This window comes from Anoplophora glabripennis, unplaced genomic scaffold (genome assembly GCF_000390285.2).
Source record: "Anoplophora glabripennis isolate ALB-LARVAE unplaced genomic scaffold, Agla_2.0 scaffold262, whole genome shotgun sequence".
Classification (NCBI taxonomy): domain Eukaryota; kingdom Metazoa; phylum Arthropoda; class Insecta; order Coleoptera; family Cerambycidae; genus Anoplophora; species Anoplophora glabripennis.
The window spans coordinates 8,156-30,475 of NW_019416428.1; the positions used below are offsets into that span (position 1 = coordinate 8,156).

At 33.1% G+C, this 22,320-nt stretch overlaps 1 protein-coding gene across 2 annotated transcripts in view; it reads left to right on the plus strand.

Moving 5' to 3' along the window:
• Positions 1-22,320, plus strand: part of LOC108907238 (microsomal triglyceride transfer protein large subunit) — a 39,104-nt gene that overhangs the window by 1,654 nt on the left and 15,130 nt on the right. The window contains exons 1-5 of one of the 2 annotated variants that reach the window (XM_018710830.1): positions 8,663-8,710; positions 12,546-13,090; positions 14,183-14,386; positions 18,479-19,092; positions 19,832-20,114. In XM_018710830.1, the coding sequence (XP_018566346.1) occupies positions 12,815-13,090; positions 14,183-14,386; positions 18,479-19,092; positions 19,832-20,114 (1,377 nt within the window). In that variant the 5' untranslated portion in view covers positions 8,663-8,710; positions 12,546-12,814. Of the gene's footprint in view, positions 1-8,662; positions 8,711-12,545; positions 13,091-14,182; positions 14,387-18,478; positions 19,093-19,831; positions 20,115-22,320 lie in introns of those variants that run through there. The other variant, XM_018710829.1, reaches the window with a different exon arrangement.

Genomic DNA, 22,320 nt, shown 5'->3' on the forward strand with positions numbered 1-22,320 from the left:
AAATTGGCCTCAATGATTTGGGATCGAGGGGGATTATCCCTCTTTATCCTGCCTCATCTCGTGTAGGCCTGGACAGCCTTCGTAGGTGGGCCCCATCCGTCGTCTACCCCGACCGCAAATGCGGCCGGTGTAGGCGCTTTTGTGGGACCTCCTTTTGTCCTGGTGGGCCCCGCCGGCTAGGGCCCTTTCTTCTGGCGCTCTTCTTGCTTCGCCGGCTCGTCTGTGTAAACCCCGGGGGGTGGTGTCATGTTTATGTGTGGTATGGTTGGGTAGGGTAGTGCGGCTATGCAGCCTGGGATGCGCTTTGCTAAGGTGACCCCAATAACCGGTAAGAAAAAGACTTATGCGCGTTGAAGCCCTGAAACACAGTATGTTCGAGCCATGCATGCTTCTTGAGCCTTAAACCCTATAACTCCGAAACTCCATAACCCGGTGAGAACGAGACATTCGTTGGGAGCGCTTTATTAACGTGTGTTCCCCTTATCTCACACTTTTTGGGGTACTTTATTAAAGTGAGGTTCCCTGGCCTCTCACTTTTCGGGGTACTTTTTGAAAATGTGTTCCCCTTGTCTTACACGAATAGCAATGATGTCCGAAGATTTGACTCATAAGAGTTCATACAGAAGACATTACTTATGAGGTTATGGGGTTATTAAAGAGTATAGGCAACGAATATTGACCTCTTATAGAAGAACGCTTATAGGTTACAAGTCAAGGACGAAATTGAAATGCACGTAGAGCCTATCTTGGGGGACTTTAGATGTCCCCCAAGATTACATAGGAGAAACCTATAACATACTGTACAGGTCCCCTAAGATTTCGTCCTCGATTTCCAACCATGAGCGTTCTTCTATAAGAGGTATTCGTTGGTATAGGTTTAAAACATGCATGGCTCGAACATACCGTGTTTCAGAGCTTCAACGCGCATAAGTCTTCTTACCTTGTTCTGGGATTTTGGGGTTATGGCATTTTGAGGTTATGCGGTTTAAGGGTTTAAGGAATTAATGGGTTAAGGAGTTATGTGGTTATGGGGTTATTGGGATTGAGTGGTCAATGGATAGAAGATTTATTGCATTTTTGGGCCTATTTTTTGAGGTTATGAAAAATCCTGACGTGATGGGGTTAAATGGACCCCGAGCTATGTTATATAATTGAAAGTAAATATCTGCTAAATTATGTATTAGTACATAAACCCCTGCCGTAGATACTAGGAATATGATCCCAACATGGGAGTAGCTATGGGGGGAAGTGGTAGAAAAAAGATTTGCGTGGCTTTAGAATCAAAATCAAAACGTGTTCAAATTGCTGATTGCGAGCGAGAGCTTTTTTAGATGCCCTCATAGAGCTTGCGGCCCTGGGCACACTCCAATAAAAAATTGTAGCTGGGCCCATGGATCCCAAAAGTTATAGGCTACTGGATGTGCTGAAAACTTCAACACTATAACTTCTAATGATATTTTGAAGAAAAAGCATTTGGTACCACAAGAAAATTATGTGGTATTTTTTCCTAGAAACACGATTTTAAATACAATAGCAACAAGAAAACTGCAAACAAATCATTGGCGTAGACATATATATATATATATAACGGTTTTTTCGAATTTCCAACTTTTCCAATTGTATTACTCCAATAATTCTGACCTACATTGTCCAACAGGACGTTCTTTTCACCTGACCCTAAATAAGTTTGTTAAATAAATAAATGGAAACAGCTCTTACATATTTACATTTCCAAGACGTACAACAAATTTCGCACGTTAGTATAGTCTTTTCGAATTCAGTTGAACATGTACAAAAAAACGAGCAATTAAATTTAATGAGTTTCATAGGCCTCCTTAAAAAAAGTTTTCTGCTAAAGGTAAAAAATTATAATAATTTGTATATAATGTGTAGAAAATTTCTATTATACAGTACGCGCCTAAAGTATGGAATAAACTCAGTAAAAACGAAACAAAATTTTTTTGGGAAAAATCCTCGAACAGGTCGATTTTTAATTTAAAAAATACATATTTTAGCATAAAAGGCGATTTTCAACCGTCATTTGTTTTCGAGTAATGACGTCATCGACATTTTTTTTTAAATAGCAACCCCCTATTTTTTTTAGTATTAAAATGTTGCCATGTTACATAGGACAGTTTTCGAGTAAATGACGATTGAATGTTAGAAAACGTAAATTGTATTCATTAAAAAAATAACAATTCCTATATTAAGCAAATACAATTCATTAAGTTTTCTACCTAAATTAAGTGTTCGAATTGCTACCCACCGACTTCTTGGCAATACGCAAGTCTGTGTAAAAATTCTTCTTGCACATTATGAATTATTTCTGGGGTAACTCTGCGTATTTCATCTATAATACAATTTTGGAGTTCTTCTAAATTGTGTGGTCTATTAACGTTTACTTTGGACTTTAAGTAGCCCCATAAGAAATAGTCCAGGGGTATAAGATCTGGGGATCTCGTGGGCCATTCCATGGGTCCTCGTCTGCCGATCAACCTCCTAGGAAAACAATTGTCCAGAAAACCTCGAACAGGGCTCGCATAGTACGGAGGTGCATCGTCTTGCTGAAACCACAGCCTAGCTGAAACCATATGGTGTCATCAGGAATATCAGGGCCATTATCGTTAGGAAAAATTACTGCAAGCACTCGAACAAGGTCATTTTGTAAAAACTCTAAATATCTTTCTTCTGTAAGGGTTCCTTCAAAGAAGAAAGGCCCCACTATTATGTTGTCAACTATTCCAGCCCACACATTTAATTTTTGTGGGTGTTGGGTATGTGTCTCTGCCATCCAATCAGGATTTTCCCGACTCCAATACCTGCAAGTTTGACGGTTCACTGTACCATTGAGACAAAACGTGGCCTCGTCTGAAAAAAGTATTTGCCGGTGTAAATTTCTATTTACTTGACATAAATCCTTCATAATTTCACAAGTGTAAGCGGTGGTCGGGATCGTCTTCATTGAGTTCCTGCAAAAGTTGAATTTTGTAGGGATGATATTTTTCCTGCCTCATGATACGTAGCACTGTAATCTGACTAATTTCATTGTTTAATGCAACCAATCGAGAAGTATTATGAGGATTATCTACCATACCTATCAAAATGTTCTGTTTGTGATCTTCACTAACGCTTGGACGTCCAGGTTTTGGAATATCTAAAACATTGCCAGTTTATCTAAATTTAGATTCTATCTTACTGACTAGATCTGGATGTTTTTCATTAAATAAATCGCAAACTTTCTGCTGCGTTCTAGTGTTAACTCTGCATCCGTTAAGAATTAAAATTTAAATTCTTTGTGTGACAGTTAAATGTGCCATAATACTTTAAATTCATCAATAATTTTTATATCGCTTACAATACTTAGAAAGTCGGTATGATAGTGGCACTTTGTAAAGATTTACACATACGTGATCCATAAAAAACTTCAGGCATTTCGAAAAACTAAATTTGATAACGTTTTTGCTTTATTTTAATTGATTTGGGTTTTGTAACATTCAATCGTCTTTTACTCGAAAACTTTCCATGTAAGATGGCAACATTTTAATACTGTCGGATCGACAATGAAACGATATTTCAGAATCAAGAAAAAAAATAAGGGATTGCTATTTAAAAAAAATGTCGATGACGTCATTACTCGAAAACAAATGACGGTTGAAAATCGCCTTTTATGCTAAAATATGTATTTTTTAAATTAAAAATCGACCTGTCCGAGGATTTTTTTACTGAATTTATTCCATACTTTAGGCGCGTACTGTATATTCATTTGACCAACAACATATTTTAGTTATTTATGTCCTCAAACAATTTTATTGTATTGGTGGTAAATTTCATTTTATTCCCTTCCAAAAGGTCTCCAAAATGCGATGTTGTAATAATATTAGTGAACAAAATATCCCTCTTATTTCTCTTTTTCGCAATTGTAATATAAATGACTAATAGAAGGTGCTTATAATAAATTAAAATTACTTGAATCACACCAAATTCCGCATTGCTGCACCGCACTGCTAGGCCATTTGTTGACAACTGAATTTATGGCCAGGTCAGCCAGTGCGGCTGTGTTTGTGCCGCGCGCTCATTCTTCAACTGGGCGACCAGACCTGTAGGTATATGGGTATGGCTAAATAAATATGGGAACAAGTTTTTCAAAAATTTTAATGCCACCTAGTTCTTCAAATGAGATCGGAAAGACTATACTTAAAACACGCTACAGCGCCAGCGTTTTAAATTTTATAAACTTACTTTGAGACATCATAATGACGCAACTATTCTTATTTGGAAGCATTTCATTCGTTATAGAGAAATGAAGTGACCCGAATTACCTACTTGACTGGAATGGGTAACTTGCATATATATTTTATAAATGTCTAGAAATAATCTATAATTTTACATATTCATGTAGTGAAAATATTAAAAATCTGTTAGGGGTTATTAATTATTAATAATTCATTATTAAAGTTTGGCCCGCAAAATTAATGATTTAAAAGGGTGTTTGCTGACCCTCTAATTCGTGACGTCATTTAGTACGATCGGTAACCAAGAAGATAAATGACAGGGACAGGACGGTCCGATAGCATGAGCATAACAACAAGAGTTTTGAGACAGCTAAATTCACTTTACTTCGAGGTTCTTCGCATGTGGGTTTCTTTAGAGTAGGTCCCTCCTTCGGCACATGAATTGTAAACTTGAGATGGGAATACTAGTTCCTTTGCAGGAACGAGTTCACTCGGTCTCGTTCATTTAAATGATTAGTTTATGGAACTAGTTCTTTAGTACACTTTAGTTCACATGTTCTTCCGTCCACTAAAATTCATTGATAACGAATCTTATCGGATACATATTAAAAACTATTGAAAAACTAGAGTAATTATTTAATTCGCAGCTCAACAAAAAAAAAAAAAGTGGAATATCCGAAAGACAAGACCCTGGTGTCTATATATTTTTGTGGTCGCTAAATCCGAATCTGGTGTCCGTTTGACTCGATTAGCTCTGGGTTGTTAGTTCAAGGTCAAACATAGAGAATCAATTGCCAACAAAGTAAACCTATATATCTATACGCTTTTGGGTTCACTGAATCTGAATCCGGTATCAGTTTGACCCCATTAGCTCTGGGTTAAGGTCAGTGCAAGGTCAAATATAGAGAATCAATTACCAACAAAGTAAACCAATATATCTATACCTACGTTTTTAGAGTCGCATTTATACGTATTAAAATTTGAGCACACTTCTCAGACCTTTTGACAACAAAATAGTTCAATACCTACCATAAAAGTGAGTAGTAGTCTCGATATCAATAGTGAGATGTGATTTCATGTGATTTATCATATCTTATTATCTTTATCTTATCTTGAAAAACTCTTCTCAAGGATCTCAACTAATAACAAGGACTCACTGTATAAATTAATGTAGGTACATGGAGCATTGAAGCAATAACGGACATATTGGTTTAAAGCTTGCTTAATTAGGCTTACTGATATTAGAATTTTGTCATGTGAAAACAATAAACTCGAAAGTCACGGGCTCAGAGTTAAAGCTTTCTTTCTTTAATATTATGGATTCTCTACATTTGACCTTGAACTGGCCTTAACACAGACCTGATCGGATCAAACGGACACCAGATTTGGATTCATCGACCCCAAAAAAGTATAGATATGTAGGTTTACTTTGTGCGCAATTGATTCTCTACATTTGACCTTGAACTGACCTTAACGCAGAACTGATCGGATCAAACAGATACCGTATTTGGATTCACTGATCCCAAAAACGTATAGATATGTAGGCTTACTTTGTGGGCAATTGATTCTCTACATTTGACCTTGAACTGACCTTAACGCAGACCTAATCGGATCAAACGGACATCGGATTCAGATTCACCGACCCTAAAAACTCGTATGCTCGTATAGATACTCGTATGCAAATGCATGGTTACTTTGATGGCAATTGGTTCTCAACATTTGATCTTCAAGTGACCTTCAACCAGAGTTAATCAAGTCAAACGGACACCGGATTCGGATTCAACGACCCCAAAATCATGTAGATACCATTGTCTTGTCTTTCGGATATTCCACTTTTTTGTGGGGCTGTTATTATAAAACCCGACCAACCCCCTAGCAAACCAAATTAATCAGAAAACCCTAAGCTTTCATACGCTACTACTGGTTACATTTTTGAAATCTGAATTTCACAGAAGTTCATGCCCAAAAAAACAAAATTGACCTGACCGAGCGATTTTTTCAAGAATTTCCAGTTTCCGAAATGCGCATGACTTTTGAGATATATCGCATGAACGACATTAGATAACATGTTGTATTGTGCATTATCTACATTATTTTACTTTGATGAGTCATCTAAAAATGGATATCCACTAACAATATTTCGTCCAGTCTATCGCATTATTTTCAATTAAATATTTGTTTATCTTTTGTCTACAGGATGGGTTTCGATTTCAAAATAAAATTAGTATCACGATTGAGTAGGCCCTAGCAATGTAAAAGATTCCGCAAAAGATAAAAAAATTCAAGATGAAATCGTGCAGATCTGTTCGACTAGAAACTGATAAGTGCTTTAAAAATTTTATTTTCTAATATATTAGAAAGAAAGATTGTTTAGAATGAAAACTTAACTAACGTGTGGGAAATTAGATATTTTTAAATTTCTACCTAATAAGGTACCAATATTTTAAAAAAAAAATTATAGCGCAAACTGTGCTAAACCGTAAAAATTAAAATGCCATTATGAAAATATCATCCTTTTTCGAGATAAAAGCGCAAAAAAATTGAAAGTAGCAGAGCATTAGATGAAAGAGATCTTTAGCAGAAATTCTAATTAAAAAAGAAATTTATTAATCACTTTAATTTGCAGTAGTAGATATGTGTATTAATTAGGAATTTATTACCATGCATAAACTTCATAAAGTCATTGTCCTCTCAACTACTTAATAAATTAAAATTATTCATATCATCAGTATTCATTTATAATCCAAAATGCACATAGCAGAAGGAATACCGGTAGTAGTATTAACGTACCTCAGTGATTAAATTGACTAATGCTTGGATCTATAATTTCTCCTAATATTAAATTTTAGCTAAAAGCATTCACGTAAGGAAGGTGGTACAATGACTTAAAAATTTTGATTTTTAAATGAAATCGTTCAATATTATCAATAATTTTCTAACACTTTTGCACTCCTATCTTCGTGACCGTCGTCAAAACGTATGCTACAGGAGGTTCTTTTCACACAGTTTTTCGGTCTTGTCGGGTGTTCCCCAAGGATCGATCTTGGGTCCACTGTTGTTTCTTATTTTTATTAACAACATTGTCGACAGTTTCACTGTACCTCATCTTTTATATGCCGATGACATGAAGTTATACGTGATAGGACATTTACAGGACTGTGTTGTACTGCAGGGGAACCTTAATAGACTGAAATCCTGGTGTGAGTTGAATAAATTGCCCTTAAATGTAAAAAAGTGCAATGTATTGACTTTTGTAGAAAGAAAGATAGTGTATATTTTCCGTACGATATTGATACTATACTTCAGGTGTTGTTAAGGATTTAGGAATCTATTTTGACCCTAAACTCACTTTTAATTATCATGTGCATCATATTGTGTCGGAAGCTAACAAAAGTTTGGGTTTCGTAATTCGCAATGCTCGGGATTTCTGCAATGTTGATACAGTTAAGTTGCTGTATAGATAATTGTTTCGTTGGACCTCGATTGGAATATTGTTCCTTGATTTGGGCTCCAAGCTATGTTAGTTATATTGATTTGTTGGAAAGAACGCAGCGCAGATTCTTAAAGTTGTTAGACTAAAAGACTTGAATGTATATCCTCCGGTAGGGTATCCGCAGCACTTGCTCATTCAAAAATGTAATTATAAATCTTTATAATCTCGCCGTAATATGCAGTGTTATTATACTTTTCAACATAATAAATGGAAATTTGGATATACCCGAAATTTTACAAAAACTTAACTTTAATGTTCCTTCTCATACATGTCTCCTTCTCAAACATGGTCTAATGAAATTTTTTATTTGAAAACAGCAAGTACTAATATACTACAATATTCTCCTTTAGGTAGGTACATGTTATGTGTAGAAATTTTACAGCTGTTCCGGGCAGTATGGACATCTTTAACGCTAGTACATAAATCATTAGTTTTAGTTTCATATTTAAGAAAATGTTCAAAACAAAACATTTCCGAACATTCTTTCATATATACTTAATTAAAATCACAATGTTGCTGTAAGTACTCGTAGTATACCTATTCAAAACAATCAAAATATGTTTACGAAAAAAAATATTAATTAGACAAATAACAACAGCAAACTAAATTGATCTGAGACAAATTCAATCCAGTATCAATACCAATTATATATAGAATTGAAATAAATTATTTTAAAAATAAACGCTATTAGATACTATAGAAAATCCACATTTTTACTATTTATGTTGATATTGGCATCAATTGACTATATTTTTAAAATGTGAGGAACAATATTTTCCTTAAATGCAAAATTCATTAGGCACGCATTGATTAACAAACTGCTTATTGTATTTTGCACGAAAACATGTAAAAATAATAACAGGAAAACATGATGTTTAGTCCTTGAATAAAATAATATAAATTCATAGAACCACCGCGCCGTATTACTGTATAGCACATAAGATTATTTATTTTAGTGCTTCCCTGAAGTCAGTATTTTGAAAAGGTAACATGTATAATTAAATAATATTTATATAACTTTACATTTGTAATTTATATTATTTATCGAAAGAGATTAATATATTCTTAGTAATTGGTAACAAACGGATATAAAAATACTTAGTCGACTCGCTATCAATATTAACTGATTTTGTTAAATACTATTTACTATTTATTTAATAATAAAGTTTTTTCATTCTGTACAAGGTGGTCCAAATTTAACATAAAAACTTCGCCAGGTTGTTTTAACGAAATGAGTATTCAAAATTTGAAAGTGTTTAAAACATGTCGAAATATGATAAAAACCTTAGTAGGGTTTTTGTCAGTGGCGTCCCCTAAGGAAGATACGGCCNTGCAATAAAAACTGTTTCCTTCAAGGGACCGTATTTCTCTTAGGAGCCGCCACTGACAAAAACTCTATTAAGGTTTTCATTATTTGTTGACATATTTTAAACACCGGTTGTTTAAATTAGGATGTAGGTGTACCTCAAGGCTCAATAATAGGACCTGTTTTATTCATTTTATATATCAACAATATACAAGTGTCACAAAGCATATCGCCTATACAGCTTATGTTGATGACTGTTCAATTGTTTTATCGTCAAGGGATTCAGATGCATTGAGTAGTAGAACCACAGAGGCAGTGGGCAGAGTCTCACAGTATCGATTTGTTTTTTAACATGGACAAAACTGATATTTTAAGAATACATAATTATAAAAAGAACTATCGAAGATACACAATATTAAAGTAAATAATAAAATTGTGACTAATGCACATGATGGTGTACGTTTTCTAGGTGTTTATTTGGATACTGTTAGATACGCGATTTGTTTATTTATTTATTCGACTAATTCAGTTAGTGTTTTTTTTGCTCAAAAAAGAATCATCCGTTTCATCTTAAAAATCTCAGACAATATTTTAAGGAATTAAACATTTTACCCTTTCCCTGTTTGTTTATATACGAATTATGTGTTTATGTATATAGAAATAAGAAAAGCATTTACATTAACAAAGATAAGTACAATAATTATAACAGGAGACATGCTGGTAATCTTAGAGTACCGTTTGCCAAACTAAAACTAGCCCTAAATGCTCCTTGCTACTTGGATCCAAAATGTTTTAATCGTTTACCAAAGGATGTTAAATACTGTTATTTTTAAACGAAAGTTAAAGCTATATTTGCTCGATAAATGTTTTTACAGTTTTTAGATTTTTAATTTGAAGTTATATGTTATAACACTTTCCAAAGAGTGTTTTTCTAAGCACTTAAATCCGTTTTTCTCGGAAATGGAGCATTTTATCGAAAGAAATAAAGAGGACCTTTTTTGTACAGGAAATGAGGATCTATCATCTGATGGCATCTGAATTTGAAAATTTCGACAAACAAAAAAATTGGGGCAAATTTTGGCCAACGACCCTAACTAAAATTTTTGAAAAATTTTATGAAGATCTATTTCGACCTTTAATGAGCGTTCATAATTTTCCTTCAACTCATTTCGGAAATATTAAAAAAAAAATAATTTTTTGAAGCCCCATTTATGGGGGCATAGCTCCCTTAGGAAGCATTTGTCGACCCATATTTATATGAAAAAATATTCTTATATTTGGCAATAGAATCAAGTGGTAAATTATTGGACACTAATTATGAGACACCCTGTTTAACCCTGTATCTCCGAAATGAAACCTTGAATTCTTTTTTTGTACAATTTTGAACTTTGGCTCATAATTTTTCATTTTCTTAAATGCGAAAGGAACAAAGATAAAAGTTGTATAATGTTATGTGAGTAAAATTTTTTTCTGAGTACATTAAATTTATGAAGTCACAAACAAATTTCACAACTTTTTCATCATATATTTTTAAATTTTCTAAATGCGAAATGAACAAGAATAAGAGGTATGTAATGCTATTTCAGTCATCTTATACCTGTGTATCGAAAATTAGTGTATATGTAAAGTCCTTCATGTAAATTTAACATTTTGGTTACACTAGCGGTTACACTCTGTATGTAGACAAGAGCCTAAAATAGAACTTCACATTTCGTTCTGAGACCAAAACTCTTGTTGGGTCCATGTTTGTATTAATGTCACGTCAACTTTAGATGTATCTAATATCAGCATAAAGGCACGTTGCAGGCGTAGAGCTTTGTTTCTTTTGTATACAAGGTGTACGTCGATTTAATTGCCAAGATGAAGAAAATAAGATTACTATTCTAAACAAAGTTACCGATCACGTGGCTTGTAACCATTTAAGAAGGCTCTGTAGTTTCTAAACTTATAACCGTAAATAAAAACTTAAGCGAGATAAAGAAGTTTTTTGAAAGAATTGATTCAATTCTATAAAAGACGACACTGCACAGTAGCAAGATTCAAATTTTCAGTAATAATAAAGAAATACAAAAATATGCATCATTGCCAATTTGTGTATTTTTATGTTTATTTTGATGATAAATTAGTACTTAAAGTTTGTTGCATCCGAATACTCTATATTTTGCAATATTTTTCCAGATTTGAGGTACGTAGTGAAAAAAATGTGCCATAAAAATAAAATGTATTAAACCGCCTTCAAACAATGCGATTACTAGCCAAACATTTGTCAAAGAAATTTGTGTTAAATATTTACAGATTATTTTGTCAAAATTATTAGTGCCATGTTGTATCATCTCAAATATTCATAAACTTTTTACACACGATGTGTGTACTTTCCAACTGTTCGCATGTAAACCGTCATTGCCATTTACTTGCAATTTACAAATGTACAGAGCAATACAGTTTGACCAAACTCATCAAGAAGAGAGTCCGTAGTAGGAGTGACAAAGACAGAAGAACTTAATAGTACATTCAGACAAAGAATAAGCTCTGGTGCTAGTTTGGTAACTTTGTCACTGCGCAACTAAAGCACGTGGTCAAGCTGTACAATACGGAACTTGCTTGAAGTATTGTTACTGGTGTTCGTACGTTCGTGCGGCTTTATTTCATTTTGTTTTTATCGGCCGTTCCCTAAGCGTACCATCATATTCCTTTGTTGAATAGTCCAAACAGTGTACCGTTTATATAGCTTTGGCAAATGACAGTCACATGATACAATATTTGTTTGCGTTTGACAGATATACAGGGTGCTTCTGAAATAAATGCGTTACTTGAAAAGGGCGATACAAGGCACGAAAATAAGCAGCTTTTATTAAGTAACTGATGATCTAAAATATTGCGTTTTAATTTGAAAAAAAAAAATGTTCACATGAAGGTTTAAACAAATTTAAAGCCGTCCCTGCCCTGGTGCGGTAGCCAGCTGTACCTTTGATATCGAAGCTGACGCGCGCTCGAAACCACTAGCAAAATTCCACACGGAGCTCAAAGTTATTATTATTTAATGCCTGAACCCTTTGTACGAGATAGGAGTGTAATAATTGTTCCCGTAGTACACGCCACACGGTACTGTTAGATACACTCACTTCTCGGTCAATATCGCGAGTACTGCGCCTCGAATCTTCTTCAATGAGGCTTATGATGAACATTCTGGCGTTGCACGTGCACAAGATGCACAGAGTCGCCTTACATTTATGGTTATCAATCACCCTGTTCAATGAACGTACTTATTTCAGAAACATCCTGTATATACTGCGGCGAATCTATACCGATATTCCCATCCGTGACAGTTGATTCAGCCACAGGATACTGCATTTGTTTACTTTTGGCAAATATTTGACAAGTGTCGGCATTATTTGGAGAAGAAAGATTTTTTAATTTTCACTTTTTTCGTATTTCAAAATGTAACGAAGAAAATTGAAAGAATAATTTCCGCTTGTCCGCCCTGTACAGAATTATGTTTATTAATTTGTTCCAGGAACACAGCATAAAGTCCACAAAGAGATTTAAGAAGAATGTCATTGTTAAAATTTTCAACTCAGCATTAGACGACGTTTACAAATGGTCAGAGAAATATTATTAAAATCCAACCGACATATTGACCTTCGACACTAGCAGCAGATAAACTATCAAGAAAAACCGCTTACTAACAATAAAATTTCCAAATATATACCTACTGCGCCTTGACTGGTAATAGTAGTTAAATGCTGTGAAGTGATTGATATACTGTAATTTTATGTGGACAACATGTTACCACCAATTAATTCTTGTTCAATTCTCTACACTCTTTTTACATGGTTCTTGGGAATGTGCTATGGTTTTGTTCTCCTTTCTTCCGCAGCGGGACAAAATGGCGACACAAAATTGTTCGAAGTCGGTGAAACGCTAAAGTATCATTTGCATTCAACAGTTCTGTTAAACGAGAATGACAGCAGTTCCAAAAATGTTGGGTTTTACATTACTGGTGATGTCGTTGTTCGAACTGTTTGGGGAAATAATGTTGAAAAATTGTTGAAAGTCGAGGTAAGTTATAAAGTATTTAATTTACTTGTTTAAAATGACCTAAAGAAATATATTTGTTTACTTTAATCTTTAATCATCTAGATATAAGAAAGTAGGTAGCACATTAGGAAATTATAACAAAATATTTCGTTAATATAGGTGTCTAAAGGTACTTAAGTAATACTTATTCATTTAAATGATATAAAAATTACAGTCAGATATTGATACATTGTTGAGTAAAATTGAGTGAAATTTGAGTGAATTTTTTACAGTGTAGTTAAAGATATCATATGATGAATGTGTGACCCAGCCAAGAATATGGGCTAGCTGACAACGAGTGGTCTGACGCTAGAATATGGCTTCCTTGCATTTTCCCTCGCTTCGTTTTCATTAATTATTTTGGGACAAAAAAAATACTAAATGAACTCATTGAATAGCCATTAGACATAATTAGAAAGATGATTAAATTCAGGCGTGTTGTGTAATTTTGTGAATAAAATCAACATATTTGAAAAAACTAATGCTGACTTTTCCGATTCATAACATCATTATCACCACGGAAAAGATATTTCCACCTACACAAATAGCTTCGAGTTTTGCCAAATTTTCGTATATAAAAATGCAACATTTACATTATTTCTAAAACTGTGGAAGCATGATCTACAATTTGAAAACGTTGTCACATTTTCAAACGATGTTCTACAGTTTCTTTCTATGATTATTTTGAAGAGAACACCAAGCGCAGAAAGAGTAAAAGGTTTTTAATTAAAAAAAACACGTTTATAGTAATGTCAAAAATCGAAAAATTGTCCAGTACAGAAACAAAAATAATCTTAAGTAGATACATATTTCCTATTTTCATGTAATTGTTCAAATAAACCGCAACAACGATAAAATTGCATTTTGCACAAATTATTTATACTTTATCCAAATTCTACCATATCTCTACCTTTAATAGTTTTCGAATTAGCAATGTTACCGTATCCAGTTTGAAATATCCGGCAGGTGTGATAATCAATTGCGTCCTAACTAAATAAATTAAAAAGAACTTGCAACTTTTAAATCATGTCAAAGTTCCACATTTCTTATAACCTTTTTTTGTTATCTTTTCAGTTTAATTCCCCACAGCTACACATAAAATCGAGAAAAGCACCATCCCCAGATGGCTTCATTCCACATTCTTCAAAACTGGACGGTTTCCAAAACAAACCATTTTTAGTAGCGTGGAATAAGGGAAGAATAGAGAAAATTCTGCTACCTAAAGGAGAAACGCTGTCTTTGGCTAACTTAAAAAAGGGTATTGCCAGTTTATTCCAGGTAAATCTACTTATTTTGGAAAAAAAAAAACAATTTTTACTCACGATAAATCATGATCCTTAATGATGTATCAACTTTCCGGTTAGTTTAATTATTGACGTAAAAGTAACGTTTTTTTAATTGCTTTTTATAAAACGAGTTTTTATATGCGATGATGTATTGATATTATATTCAACAACAGTCATAATGGCATGTTATTAATGTTGGATCCATATTGTAAAAGCATTCGCCCACATAACATGTAGACCGGAAATTATATTAAAAATAAGTACTCATAATTATACAAACTCTAACAGCATATCCGTAACAGAAGTCCATGTTAATGTCACAAAATAATAATTCTTTTAATACCGACTTATGTCTGTCATAAAACCAAGATTTATTGTTCCATAACTCCATTATTGAGGGGTAACGCCACTCTGGAATATTAACAAAATTGATTTTTGGATAAATGGTGTAAACAGTGCTTTATTATGTGAAAAAAAAAACAATGTCTTATTATGTGAAAAAGGTAAAGCGAAATCACTTGCAGAGAGCTGCAGAAGTGCTTATTGTAACTCTATAACGCTATTAAAGAGGCCACATTAAGTCTCTAATAAAGCCGAAAAGAAGAGGACGAAGAAAAAGTCAATATAGAAGGCCAATTTTATGGTGCAGGCATCGCTGATTGAAAGTATACATATAACGAATTTATTATGCTGAATGGCAACAAACTTTTCGAGAAACCACTTTATATTTACTGGCCGGAAGCACAACTCAAAAAGTTTTCACACAATCGACTTGAAATTTTTACAGAATTTTACAGCAACGTATCTAGAGCTCGGGATTCGGATGGATGATCATAGCCGTCGCGTTTGCTTTTCCTTACGCGCACCGTACGAAACCGGTAATAACGATAGTTATTGACTTCGCATTTTCTTCGTGTATACGTGTTTTAATATTTTAATAATGTCGAACCCGCCAAGGGGTAAAGAACGACCTTTCGCTGATAAAGCAATAAAGCAACATTTATTTTTATTTATACCTACCTGTTTATTTATTTATTTACGATGAACACGCCTATGATTAGCCGACGAAAACCCTGAGCTCTAAACATAACTCGGGGAACATCGTAGGGGTTTATTCGACTGATTAACAACTTCTACTGTTATTAACAATTTAATGCAAAAATTTTCGTCTTTTTTAGATACTTTTCTTTTGAATAACCAATTATTAATATATTTTAATTTCCCAAGGATGTTCTCAAGTTTTTAGTATATAATATCAGAAAATGTTTGTGTTTTTGTTCCAAGATCATCCGTTAAAAAATTCCTCTCCGGAAAAAAGGTGTCGTTGCTTACCATCACCGCCATTTTGAATCCAAATCGTTTGAAAAAATTCACAATACAGTCAAAACTCCCTATTCGCGAAGGATACGTTCCGAAAATTTACCGCGAATACGGAATTCGCGGATACAGAGTGGCATTTTGTATAGAAATATAGAAGATACGTTCCAATGTTGCAAAATAATAAAAAAGTGTAATAATAAAAGTAATTTATTAAGATAAATTTTAACAATATTATTATTATCAGGTTTAGGCAATGGTTTAAAGAACTTAGTGATTTTTGTCTTGTTTTGCAGCTAATAAAAAGCCTTTTAATTCGGATTGATATTCAGCTGTGGTATTATTAATTTCCTTCTTAAAAACAAGACTTCGTTCCATAGACGGATCAGTGTTTATGAAGAAATCACAAAGCTCAATTGCCATCCGTAAACCTTTACAAAGGCCATAGTGGCACGTGTAAGCGAGCGGCGCCAATTGCGACTTTTGTCAAAGAACTTTCAGCTTCACGACACTAAGATTTGTTTGTTTATAAATATTTTGATTCCTACTTGTTTATTTTAACAAATAAACACACATTATTCTAAAAATTCTAAGTGTATCGTTAGTTTTGGATCCGCGAATACGGGAACCGGGGATAAAGAGCTTTGACTATACTACCTGAAAACATGTACGATAATCATTGACACTATATCTTGTATCGATTTTTCCCTGAAAATTCACGATTATCACCTTTTTTCCAACCTCTAAGCGGGCGTTGTACCTTAATATTAGAAAGTAACAAATAAAAGTTGTACCTACCAATTATTGTGACGATGTATCTACCTAAAATTTGTCGGGTTAACAAGTGAGCATGATTAACGTTTATATTTTTAGTTTTATAGATAATGAATTTTCGGATTCTCTTCGTTTTCGAATTATTCAACTGTTTTTAAAAAATATTCAGATAGAATTATCTTCCGAACGAAGAAAAATACAAAGTTGCGACTTCAATGATTCATTTCGCCTAGAATACTATCTTTTTCTCTAGAAAAAGGTATTTTCTCTTCGTGATCAGTTTTTTCAAGAGGAACCATTAATATTATTTGCCACTATTAGGAACCAGGTGGTTTTTCTATTGGTGTAGTGTGATTGCTACTTACCTCCAACCTCCAATAGTTTTAGAGAAATGCACATTTTTCAAAATTTTCGGCAAATAAACGTTAAAAGTATTTAGAGGAATAACTGCGACATACAAGTAAGTATATCATCGAAATGCAGAAAAAATTCTCTATCTTGCTGGATCATAACCTAAACTTCATATAGGGCAGATTTTACTTTAATTACAATTCATTTAAATGACACAGTCACAAAGATAATCGAAATTCTCAAGAAAATGAACATCGGTTTGTAACTAGAAAACAATTGAAGCTGCCTTTCTGGAATGACACATGTTCTCTAGACTAAAATATAAATCTCTCAATTATAGATAAATGATACAGAATATCATTTAAACTAATTAATTAAAATAGAATGAAAATACAATGAAAACCTTAGCATGTTTAAATTAACGAAATCAGTAGAAAACATCGCTACTTATTTAAAGGATAAACCATATACTTGGTTAATCTTGCACACATTTTTTTTAGTGACGTGTTTGTCCTTCAATGTTTAAATTTAAAAATGAGCTACGCTACCAAATACGTTTTCATACTCTTAAAAACCGGGTAAAGCTTACATTAATGATTAATCCATAAATGTGAGGACTAATTAAATTAAATAAACAATACATACTTATCTAAGACAAATGAGATACATTTTCATCCATAAAATTGAGTTCTAATTTAAAATAATTAGGTATAAGGAAAAACATATATTTTCGGAGAAAAGTTTTACTGCGTTTTTCATTTATAAGACATTTTTTTCTAAATCAAAATTTTGCTTTAGTTCTCATTCTCACGTCCAGGTGCGTTTTGAGATGGAATCTTTAAACCATTTCGAAAGCATTGACCACTTCTTGAGAATAAGATTATGTACAGGTATAATATAATGTAAGTAAAATGTAATGTAAAGTACCTATAATGTAATAATGTATAATCTAATGTGCATAATGTAACGTAAGTAAAAATGTAATGTAAGTAAACTGAAGATTATGTATAAGGTAATTTAGCTTATGTATGTATTAGGTACAAAGATTATGAAGATATATCGAGAGATTTATATAATTTACACAAAATCATGTTATTTACTTACCTACTGTATTTGTAACACTATATTTACGTAGTTAAAACACTAAGCTATATTATTAAGCCACAAATGAATCTAAACATGCCTACTGAACAACTAGCACACACGCTCTGTAATAACGCACCGGATGATCACATGATTAATCTGATTGGTCGAGCCAAATCAGGTCGTGTAAATTCACACTTTTATTCGTATATTTACATCAATATAGTAAAAACAGGATTAGGAATGATACATTTTCAAATGGAAAAGTACAACGTAAAAGGTAAGAATACATCGCAAAAAGAAAATATACACTCAAACGTGTAATTCTACACAATGTATCATCTATGTTCAATTAATTTACATTTTTCGTGAATAATTCCATTTGAATTTCCACAGTTGCTGTGGAATTGAATTAAAATGAATGAATGAATTTAATAATAGAAGTTACAAGTAACATTATTAATGTTAATGCATACGGGATGGACATCCGATCATGGCGCGTTATTATCATGATAACACTAATTTCTTTCGTTGAAAATATCTTTCCAAATTGTTTCAGTTCCAACTTCTGGATGGGCAATTTACAGAAACGGACTCGTCTGGTCATTGTACAACTGCTTACTCGTCTTTATCTCCAACAAAAATTTTGAAAACCAAGACTGACTGCTTATCCCAAGATTTTCCGTATATTAGAAATCCTGATGAAATATTAGGAACGAAAGTTCACTCATCACGGCAAACAGAGTTCGAATTTGATATCACCAATTCTTATTTGAAGTCTGCCAGAACCAAAGAAACACATGAGATATTTTTAGCAGCTAAAGAAGAAATAGGGAGTTACGTGGAAGCTTCCCAAATTTTAAATTTTGTTAAAAGTGAACCCAGTCAAACTGTAACAGGTGAAGATATTGATACTGTTATAGAAAAAATAAGCCAATCCGATGGTGTAATATTTACCCAGGAGTCCTTACTTACTGAAAGAGAATCGGTAGCTCTTGAGGCAGTTATAAGTTTTTCCAAACAAATAGATAATTTGAGAGATTACTTAAAGTCCCAAAATTTAGGTATTTTAAAACCTGCTAAGGCTTTTCTGTTGTTGGTTAACACCGGCAGGAGTTCTACTAGACAGGACATATTAAAGGCGTTGGAGTCAAATAAAAACAAAAAGATTTTGTAAGTATGGATTACTTTTCACTAAACTACATAAAGTCTACGTTTCAAATGAAGTAAAGAGTGGTTATTAGTATGGTAAACGGCTCTTTTATTATTGAAATTACAAATATGTTCTCATAAAAGTGATTTGTTGCCCCACTTTTTTATTTTTTTTAGGAAGTCTATTCTTTTTGTTAAAATAATTGCATTGTCATGGAAAATACAGATTTTGATGTATGAGTGTCTCGTTGTGGCAATAGTATCTTTAATCTTGTTTAATTTTGTTTTCCATTACTTTTGTTTAAAATTTCCTCTTTAAATAAAATTCATAGTGGTGAAATAGGACTCCGAGTGACCAAGGTAAGTGCATATCTTCCTATAGATAGATATCATATATCAAAAGTATGTGATATAATTAATTACAGTTCCTTAAAAAATTATTAGCAATAACGTTGCCGTTTTGTAAGTAGTTACGTTCTCACAATAAATAAATAGGAAGATATACCTAAACCTAAATCTTGATCACATCGGAGTCTCGGTTTGACTATTATTTTATTTACATCAATATAAAAAAAGTTAATATCATCCATTTAGTATAAAAAGGTCTCCACTGAAATCTATTTTCGTACCACTTACCTAAATGGTACGAAAAGCTTTTAACATCAAATGGATTCAATTTTCAAAATCAAACCTGATTTTTAACTATTTTAATTAATTTTAGTATGTATTTTTTTATTCTAAATTCAAATATTCCTTATAGGCCACAAATATATGATATTCTCGGCTACGTACAAACCAAAGAATCTCATGAAGCTGCTACGAAGAAACTTCATTTCGATGATGAAGATCAGCTAGACCTAAGTGAGCGATACCTCTGGGCGCTATCTTTCTCTTCTCAACCAAATCCAGACATTATAAAGGACCTGATAAAGAAATATACAAAGCTTATTACTGTCCCTGAAAAAGTAAAAGAGACCCTAATTCTGACCATAGCCTCCATGGCACAAAGGTTAGCAAAATTGCACAAAAATGCTCATCTAAAAGTAAGTAGCTATTATTATTATATGAAGTCTTTAATGTGTATCATTCCTTCAAATTCTAACTCGGGGATATCTTTGCATCGAAATTTTATCAAACTGAGCTGAGCAGTTAATTATTTCACAATTTGCTAAAATTGATTTGCTATTATACAGGGTGGTCCCGAGGTAATAGGCCAAAATTCATAGGTAGATTCTCGAAGCAAAAATATTGCGATTTAGCCGAACTTACCTTAGTCCAAAAGTTGATGGTTAAAGAGATACAGGGTGTTAAATGTAAAATATAATTTTACTTTAATTCCATTTATTTCTTAATAAATGCAAATATCGACACAAAATTTTGGGGTTTGGGGTTCTTTGGGTGGAGGAATTGAAATTTGTTCACATTTTGTTTATAGTCATAGAGGGCGCTAGCTGCAGTAGATTCAATGTGTTAAAAACGACATAACTTTTTTATATTTTAAGGTATGTCATCTTTGTTATCAAATTCTTATTTTCTTTACACAAAGAAGGTATACTTTGTGAAAGTAGCTGTCTCGCAACGTTTTCTAGATATTTGGCTTTAAAACTTACAATGCTAATAGTTGAAATATTTAAAATAATTTAAAAATGTTAAAAACAAGGGTTTATTTAGAATTAAAAATTGTAATGAACAGTAAAATAGTGAATATTAATAAAAAATATGTCATTTTAACAACAATTATTAATCAAACTGTCCAGTTCTAATTTCAATACATTTATCAACGCGTTTATTAAAAGATTGTCTTATCTTAAAGTATAAATCCTTAACGCGAAATGACTTCGCAGCATTTAAAACCTGCTGTCAAAGTTCTTCTCAGGTGTTTATAGTTTCTCCATAAACAAATGATTTCATGTAACCCCAAAATGAAAATCTCGGCATTCTATCTCACATTTATGTATACAATACAATTTAAATTGTAAGATACGACGTAATTTTAATTAGGTACAAATAATATTTAATGGAAAGTAGTATACAAATGAAAGCAATAAGACAAGTGGAAAACGTCAATTATTTGATTTTCGTCCAAATCCTGCTTAAGAAACTTTACCGCTAAATTAATAATACCTGTGGGTCACGTTTTAAGTCACGTGACTTTTGAAATTGGCGAACAGCCCGTAAAATTTTTATTTTTCGACCTAGAAGGGTGCGGTTTGGTTTGCTGGAATCCTCGAACGATATGCTAGATAGATGCCTGAGTTACTTTTTCGATATTTTCAACGGTTAAAAGGATATGGAGGGACTTTGTTAGGTCACGTTTTAAGTCACGTGATTTTTGAAATTGGCGAACAGCCCGTAACTTTTTTATTTCTCGACCTAGAAGGGTGCGGTTTGGTTTGCTGGAATCCTCGAACGAAATGTTAGAGGGACGCCAGAGTTACTTTTTCGATATTTTCAACGGTTAAAAAGATATGGAGGGGCTTTTTTAGGTCACGTTTTAAGTCACTAGACTTTTGAAATTGATGAACAGCCCGTAAAATTTTTATTTCTCGACCTAGAAGGGTGCGATTTAGTTAGTTTTTCGATATTTTCAACGGTTAAAAAGATATGGAGGGGCTTTGTTAGGTCACGTTTTAAGTCACTAGACTTTTGAAATTGGTGAACAGCCCGTAAAATTTTTATTTTTCGACCTAGAAGGGTGCGGTTTGGTTTGCTGGAATCCTCGAACGAAATGCTAGATAGACACCAAAGTTACTTTTTCGATATTTTCAACGGTTAAAAGGATATGGAGGGGCTTTGTTAGGTCACGTTTTAAGTCACGTGACTTTTGAAATTGGCGAACAGCCCGTAACTTTTTTATTTCTCGACCTAGAAGGGTGCGGTTTGGTTTGCTGGAATCCTCGAACGAAATGCTAGAGGGACGGCAAAGTTACTTTTTCGATATTTTCAACGGTTAAAAAGATATGGAGGGGTTCTTTTAGGTCACGTTTTAAGTCACTAGACTTTTGAAATTGGTGAACAGCCCGTAAAATTTTTATTTTTCAACATAGAAGGGTGCGATTTGGTTTGATGGAATCCTCGAATGAAGTGCCAGAGTTAGTTTTTCGATATTTTCAACGGTTAAAAAGATATGGAGGGGCTTTGTTAGGTCACGTTTTAAGTCACGTAACTTAATTGTAATTTAATGGTGCCAGATAGCTACTTCCACAAAGTATACCCTTTTTGTGTAAAAAAAGTTGAAAAATAAGAATT